General features: G+C 37.6%; 1 protein-coding gene across 1 annotated transcript; it reads left to right on the forward strand.

Annotated features, from left to right (window-relative positions):
* The first annotated feature begins 5,109 nt into the window (after nucleotides 1-5,109).
* Nucleotides 5,110-6,072, forward strand: LOC105084575 (olfactory receptor 2J3). The gene has a single exon (XM_010974716.3). The coding sequence runs from the start codon at nucleotides 5,110-5,112 to the stop codon at nucleotides 6,040-6,042; it is 933 nt and encodes a 310-aa protein (XP_010973018.3). The 3' UTR covers nucleotides 6,043-6,072.
* The last annotated feature ends 2,648 nt before the right edge of the window (nucleotides 6,073-8,720 follow it).

The raw sequence follows: 8,720 nt of genomic DNA on the forward strand, positions 1-8,720 counted from the left end.
CTGGAACCAGATATTTGACTAATCTAAACTATTAATATGAAATATTCTGATTTTAATTTTTTGTCTGAATTAAGCAAAATAGTCATCCAAAATAATTATGAAAACTACATTAGTAACTTTGTCACATTGTATTGATAATAGTTATTATTTATTCTGATTATTGTAAAAGACTCATTAATAAATCATAATAACCTAGTTATATGAGCTTGACAAAGTGCCAACTTGCTTCTATCAAAAGTAACTAAAAAATCAAGAGTCAAAGATATATATTAGGATGATGGAAAAACTGTAAAGTACTGAATACTTATTTAAACGATATAAAAAGTGAGTAAGGTGTCGAATATTTATTATTGACATGATATAAAGGCATAGGAGAAAGAACTGAGAAAAGGAAGTTGTCATTTGGGTAGAAAATTCCTCTTATTGCCTCCCCATTAAATAAATTATGCACTAGAGGAGATCAAGATGGAGTAGGAAGATGCAAAACTCCCTTCCCCAATGAATTCATCAAAAATACATCTATGTGTGGAAAAAGGCTGGATGAAAATTAACTAGAGGCTAGCAGAGAGACTCCTCTATAGCCAAGGCTTTAAGAAATATCCACATGTAATTGGGTAGGAACAGAAGCTATAAGGTTGGGACCTGTGCCCCTGGGAGGGGCTCAGAGGAAAACGGAGATTACATGGGCAGACATTCTCCTCAGGTAGTGAGGGGTTTGAGCACATATTGGGCGCCCAGCTCTGGGTGTCCTACACAGGGAAGACAAGCCTCCTTGGCTTGTTGGAGGACTGGTGGGACAAACAGAAGGATATGTGAAACCTGGACTCCATTCCTAAGGAGCACGTGCACACTTGCTTGCTCCTGAAGCAGTGAGGAGAAGGACAATTGAAAACTGCCTCAGTGGCTTCCCAAGGCTGTCCCCCAGGCTCATGCCCCAACCTGAGCTGAGCAAATGCTCTAGCCCTGTTTGCTTCAACATGCAACTCCACATTTACATTTTCTACACTCTTTTCTCTCTCTTCTCCTTTTGGAACCCATAAATTTGAATGTTGGTACCCTTGATGTTGTCCCAGAGATCCCATAAATTGTTTTCATTTTTCAAAATGTTTCTTTTTGCTCTTCTCATTTGGTGGTTTTCATTAATCTATCTTCCAGATCACTTATGCATTCTTCTTTCCTTCTAGTGTGTTTTTTTCTAACTTTTTTTTTTTATTGAGTTATAGTCATTTTACAACGTTGTGTCAAATTCCAGTGTAGAGCACAATTTTTCAGTTATACATGAACATACATATATTCATTGTCACTTTTTTTTCCGCTGAGAGTGTGTTTTTCATTTTAGTTATTGTATTCTTCAGTTCTGAATGGATCATTTTTCTTTTCTAGTTCCTTCTTAAAATTCTCACTGTGTTCATCTATTCTTTTCCCTAATTCAGTTAGCATTCTTCTATTTACTGCTTTGAATTCTTTATATAGTAAATTGTTTATTTCTGTCTTATATGGGAGCATCCCTATGCAGTCTGTTTGTGCCCAGTGGCTTTGGTGGGTTTGAGGTGCACACAAGTGATGTCTTTCCTTAGGGTGTCCTGACAGCTATCACCTTGGTAGAAGGTGGGGCTAGAGATGAAGGGGCTGGGGCCAGAACCAGCTGTGAACCAGGCTTCCCCTCAGCTCAGTGGCCACCTGTCTGGGGCATGGGTGTGTCCCAAATTGCTGGAGCAGAAGCCCTGAGGGTTGGGTCAAACTGGCTCCATTTCCATTAAGTTTATTGCCCTTTTCCCTCCCAGCACCAGCCCCTGCAGCGCCAGAGGGGAGCAGTGCTGGAGCAAGAGGGACTGGTGTGTTTATTTGGCAATGGTCAGTGTATTGGGTGTGGCAGTCTGGCCGCCACAGCGATCTGGTCTGCTTCTGACGTGCTACCTGATGGCTGCCCCCTTCCAGCTCAGAGGCCACTTAGGGTTGGAGCTGCCACAGCATCCCATGCAGAGCCTTTTCCTTGGTCATGGCAGCCCTTGCTCCAGTTGGAAGGGCGATGTGAATCTCCAGCTGTGCTGGAGCATTAGCTCTGCTTAGTGCAGGGCACGCGACAAGGTGGTTGTGTGAAACCAGTCAGCCAGCAGCATGGTTTCACTCTGCCCTTTCCACCCTGCTTCAGGAGGAAGCCACTGTTTGTGTGCTACTCCTGAGCTGAGTCAAGGCTTCCTACAACCTACGTGTTAGTCTCATTGGCCTTCCAAACAGCCAAAGGGGCTCTGCTTCCCTTTGTCAGACCCCAGGACTGGGCTGCCCAATATGTGGCTTGAACCACTCATTCCTCACAGAACATCTCAGCCCAGGTAATCTCCCTTTTCTTCTGAATCCCCTCGTACGGGCACAGGTCCTCACCTGACCACTTCTCTTCTCCTCCTGATTCTGAGTTTATCCTTTTTATAGCCATGGTTATACAGGAGTCTTTCTGCTAGTCTCCAGTTAGTTTTCAGTGAGAGTTATTCTACACTTAGTTGTATTTTTTATGTGTTTGTTGGGGGAGATGAGTTCTACATCCTCCTCCTTTACCATCTTGATTCAAATCCAGCATATTCTTCAATCTTGTTTTTCTTCTGTTGATCTTACCATGCACTAGTCTAGCTGCTAATTTTCTCTAAAAGATGCCTGAAATAAATCTGAGAAAACTAATAGTTGATGATTCTGAGTTGTAGGGATATAGGTGTTCTATTCATAATATTTTAAGCATCTAGAATAAAGAATAGCAAAGAAATAAAGTAGAATTGTTTGTTAAAATTTTGGTTCAAATAAAATTAACTCTAATGGTGATAATAGCTAAGATGTATTGAATAATTTTGTACCAAGCACTGTGGAAAATGTTACATATTTTTCTCTTTGAGTTCTCACAACAATGAAGACCATTGAAATGTAAAGATTATTTTCTGATACTTCTCTTAAATAGAAAGAAAAAATACCCAATTTCTCTCTTAACATTACAATTTTAAAAATCTAATCTTATTACAATTTATAATTTCTATGCCAAAATTTTCTTTCTACAGATGAAGTATATTAACTAGAAACAATTTAGCAATTTAAAAATATCAATTAATTTATAAACTCATGATCTGCTTTTTTAAACAGTAATAAGTCAATTATTACATGTAGATTTGTAATCACAGTTAATTTCATTTGTTTATATATTATTGCAAAACTCTTGATAAGACACCAAAGGAAATTACTGATGAAAATGTTTTGGAAATATTAAATAGTTTTGTTATATTTCTGAGTTTTGGTAGTTACCATCTGAGTTATAGTTTGAATGGTCTTTAAAGATCATTTTCAATACTTCTGCAGGGCTAAACTTGGCTTTGAAGTGTATAGATGTTGGCAGACACAATAAACTCAAATTCATAAGGCAAAGATATACAGTTTATTCTTTATGTATTCCACTTTAGAAATGTTTCATGTTGCCTCCTTACCTCTCCATTAGACTACCTCTGACAAGTATTCCTTTAAATTTGGTCCTTAGCATGATGAGGAATTGGGGAAGAAATTTCAGGACCACTCATACCCTTCCCCATAAACACAGCTTAAAGTATGGTTATCAGTGATGGCGGGTCTATAGAGTCATCATTATCTTAGTACAACAGTGTGGAGTCATGTTGAAGGTATTCCTCAGAAACTGTTCTAACTAGAATGACTCCTTGAAGGGCATTAATTGCTACTTTGGGATTTACCCTCCCACTGGCCCAGTTAAGGAAAGCAAGTCACATTATTCTTTTGTTTCCATAAAGGCTCCTTTTGCTCTAGGAAAAGGGGTCCATCCCCTGACACACTCAATGCTCTCATGAGTTCATCCTTCCAGCTAAAACCAGGTCTTTTTCAGTAGACTCAAGACTCTTGTCTAGCAATGATAATCATAGTAATTTTCAGACTCTGCTTTCCTATATTGATATAGTAGATTAGAATATATGGTATAGGCAGCTATTTATGGTGTAAACCAGATGAAAACCATAGATCAGATGGGTCCACATGTAAAGAGGGCACAGGTTGGGTAGACAAATACAGGGAATGTGGACAGACGCAGGAAGGACAGAAGTGGAAGGAGTTGTTTGGGTACTACTTGAGCACTGGGTAAGAGAATTAAATGACTGATATATTAAAAAATAAGCTGCCCAGTGGTGTGTGGATGGGGAAAAGACACTCATTTCCACCACTATTTCCTCCATAATGACTTATTTCAAAAAAAGGGAAGAGCTGTTTCACTCCACAGCCCGTGAAAGCAAACTTTGATGAGGCCTTTATTTTTCTTTCCTCAGGTAAGAAGAAACTTAACCATAAATTTCCTACCTTTTCTCTACTTACATCTGGTGCATATACAACTGGTACATATAACAACTATGAGTGGAGTATATCAAATGCCACAGTGGTGCAGCCACTGATATTCTTGAAGAGTGCAGGCCAGCTATTTTGTCCAACTTGTCTTACTGTGAGTTTGTTTCACATTTCTTCATTATTAGAATCAGGCTGTGTATTTTTGACAGGAATATGACTGAAATGACATTTTGTCCTGTGCAGAGCATCATATTAGTAGTCACATGATGTTGGTTTGTCTCAATAGTGGTGATGCTAACACTGATTACTTTGCTGTGGTGATGTCCACCAAATTTTTATACTGTGAAGTTTACTGCTTTTAATTTTTCAATTAAGAAGTAATTTGTGGAGAGATATTATAGACCATGTAAATATCCCATTTCTCATATTCATTCACTAGTTTTTAGCATCCATTGATATTCTTCTAACTCTGCCATTCCTTCTATATGTATTAATTATGATCCTGCTGACAGGAAAAGCTTTCTTTTCTATCTAATTTATTTAAATAAATTATTTACTTACTTATTCTTATTTATTTATTGGTATGAGCTTATAGATCCTTACTGCTTTCAATTCATTAGTATCATGGTATCTTTTAATTCCCAAACTGACCTAGAATTGAACAGTGTCAAGTCCTTCAAACTGGCTTCTGTTACTTGTTACTTTTTCATGTGTTTCTATGGTTCTGGGAGAGTTTCCTTTTTTTTTTTTTTTTGAATGTATGTGAATCTTTCCTCAGGTAAAAAGAAATGAATGGCAATGGAAAAAATCAATTCAAGTTCTGAAGGCTACTTTGTTCTACTGGGTTTTTCTAATTGGCCTCATCTTGAATTTGTTCTCTTTGTGGTTATCTTGATGTTCTACTTGATGACATTGGTAGGCAACCTATTTATCATTATCTTGTCATACTTGGACTCCCATCTCCACACACCCATGTATTTCTTCCTCTCAAACCTCTCTATTTTGGATCTCTGCTACACCACCAGCTCCATCCCTCAGTTGCTTGTCAACCTCTGGGGCCCAGAGAAAACCATCTCTTACTCTGGTTGCATGATTCAGCTTTACTTTTCCCTTGCATTGGGAACCACAGAATGTGTGCTACTGGTGGTGATGTCCTATGACCGTTATGCAGCTGTATGTAGACCCTTGCATTACACTGTCCTCATGCACCCTCGCTTATGCCATATATTGGCTGCGGCTTGTTGGGTGAGTGGTTTTACCAACTCAGCACTTCATTCCATCTTTACCTTCTGGGTACCCCTGTGTGGACATCGCCAAGTGGACCATTTCTTCTGTGAAGTTCCAGCACTGCTGCGACTGTCATGCGTTGATACCCGTGCCAACGAGCTGACCCTCATGGTCATGAGCTCCATTTTTGTTCTCATACCTCTCATCCTCATTCTTAGTTCCTATGGTGCCATTGCCCAGGCTGTACTGAGGATGCAGTCAACAACTGGACTTCAGAAAGTCTTTGGCACATGTGGAGCCCATCTTATGGTTGTATCCCTCTTTTTCATTCCAGCCATGTGCATATATCTCCAGCCACCATCAGGAAAGCCTCAAGATCAGGGCAAGTTCATTGCCCTGTTTTATACTGTTGTCACACCTAGCCTCAACCCTCTAATCTACACTCTCAGAAACAGAGATGTAAGAGGGGCAGTAAAGAGATTAATGGGGCAAGAGTGAGCTCCTATACTTGTGACATTAACCATATAATGCAGCATCTCTTCACCAATGGTTCCTCCACCATCCATTCATCAACCACTCTTTGATTCACTCCCTCTGTCAGCACTTATTGATCATGTGCTCTCATGAGTTCACAGAGTTTGTGGTAGCAAACATGAATTAAACAGTCTGCCTGAATACCAATCACTCTCTGGTGTAGAGAACAACCATGTGAAATAAAGATTAAACATCAATATTAAATGTCTTCAGTGGTAAATACCTAATAAAACAGAAATATCCTTTTCTAATTTAAAATTAAGCATGGAATTTGTTGCAAAAATGGATAAAAGAGCAGGTTGTAATTCCTATGGAAATATGATATTGTTAATTTTTCAAAAACCTAGGATATGTCTTAATTTCTTGCTTTTTATGCAGGATTCATCATAAAATTTGTCTTCTTTGGTTTAATTAAAGGCATGTGAAATACCTTAAGTCGTTTTTTCAACACTGTTACTCTTTTTTGAAAGTAGTTAATATTGAGAGGAACTTTGGTCTATATTCCATTATCAAGTAAAAAAAACTTCTATGAATCATAGCAAGAAAGCCTCTTAAATAATTAAGCAGAAGTAAGCTTCTTATATTTCTTATTTTTCAAATAAGTGAGCAGTGTAAAGTAGATGAAAATACTTATAAAACTCTGTTATATAGCTTGTAAAGCAATGGTCATCATAGGTTAGGTATTGTTAGGTGCAGAAAGGACTTGGAGCACCTGCATAACCTAAGAAGCAGTACAGAATATCTGAGGCGACTGGGTGCTAGGCTCTGAAAATTATTTGATAAGTCCAATGGGTATTTGAAAGAATTTCTTGAAAATATATTGGAAAAATTTGTGGTAAAAGCTGCATGAAAAAATGTTCGTTTTTTCTGTTTAAGTTTGAATATTTGTGGTTAGTAAGTCTGTTATGAAAATCAATATATATTTTCCAAATAAAGAAATGTATTTTTCATGAAAATAATAATTTTGTTACCTATATTATTACACCACCCTCATCTGAAATAACTGCGCTATGTGTGTAACACATATAGTGGAATAAGGCTGAAGAATAATTCAAAGTAAAATCTGGGCAACAGGTACCTGAGTTTTGTATGGTAATCCAAATGTCAGTTGTAGTTTTTGAGGCTTTTAAAGTTTGGATATGATTGATTCAAACCCTATTTCCTAAAGTATAAAATACATCCCCAAACTTCCCCTCAGTTCCTGTGTGGCTTGCAATTACACTGATTCTGATATCTTTGTCTTCTCCTTTGTGTGCCTGTGATTTTTTCTTTATCTTCAACTAGACATAAACAATAAAATGAATGGGGTATTTTCATTTGTCTTTAACCTACTTTCCAAGAAATGCAGAATCAAGAGTCATGTATATAAAGTAACTTCTAGTCAACATTTAGGGTCACCTTGTGTGAGCCATCACAGAGAAACAGTTTTAAAAACTTTAAAAACACAGCTTATTTCTCTGAACCATCTACTTATGGAAATCTTATTGTTTGGGATACCTCTTGTAGTACACTAGTCTCTCACTATCTAACTCTAAAAAAAGTTGAAATTTCCCATCTATTTTCTTCCTTTTCTGCTTGTAAAACATATAAATATCTTTTAATATGTGTGGACTATTTTTCTTGAGATGCTATAATAGTGCTTATGTAATATTGAATCCTAGCCACCTTACCATGATATTCTATTTACTTTTTAACCTAAAACAAAGATCAGTTACCAAAACTTTCCCCCAAGAATAACACAGATATTATTGTTTATCATTTTGTATCTTTAAAACCACTTACACAAACCTTATGCAATTTTATCACAGATAGTATGATAGGAGTGTGTTTTTTTCCCACTTTGCAGAGGAGAAAACTGAAGGGAAAAAGACATGTGGCTTACCTAGGCTATAACCACCTGTATGTGACAAAAGCAGGGTAATGGAAATAGGTTTTAGCTCTGAAGCCCCTTGTTATGACCAACACCCAAAGGTAAACTAGAAGGTCTGAGATCCTACCATTGCCAACCCTAAACATCAAACCAATGTTTACTCAAGTGACATTTACACAACACATACGAATTTGGGTCACAGGCAACTTTACTGAAGAACAAACAATGAAGCTAGCCTTTTCTCAGTTAATAATAGATGCTAAATGTGCTGAAGCATCAGCTCTTTCTTTACTCGGGTAAATTTCTACTCCCCATCCAGACGGATGTTTTCCAGTCTCTGTCCACTTCATCTCATACCTATTCCTGTGCAGCACATTTCCTAAGCACATTTTGCGATTATCTCTTCTTGTTGTCTCTCAGAAGTGCAGGAGAAATACCCTATGATCTCATTTATATGTGGAACCTAAAAAACAAAACAAGCAAACAAAATAAAATGAAAACAGACTCATAGATAAAGGGAACAAATGGGTGGTTGCCAGAGGGGGAGCTAAACAGGTGAAGGGGCTTAAGAGGTACAAACCTCCAGCTGGAAGATAAATCAACTGTGGGAAAATAATATACAGCATAAGCAATATGGCCAGTGATCTTGTAATAACTATTTAGGGACAGATGGTTACTAGACTTACTGTGGTGATAATTTCATAGTGCATGCAAATGCAAATCACTGTGTTGAACACTGAAACTAAAATAATTTTTATGACAACTCTATTTC

Source organism: Camelus dromedarius, chromosome 19 (genome assembly GCF_036321535.1).
Source record: "Camelus dromedarius isolate mCamDro1 chromosome 19, mCamDro1.pat, whole genome shotgun sequence".
Classification (NCBI taxonomy): Eukaryota; Metazoa; Chordata; class Mammalia; order Artiodactyla; family Camelidae; genus Camelus; species Camelus dromedarius.

Excerpts from the sequence above, each read along its gene's own strand:
- LOC105084575 (XM_010974716.3), top strand. The coding sequence starts at position 5,110 with ATGGCAATGGAAAAAATCAATTCAAGTTCTGAAGGCTACTTTGTTCTA.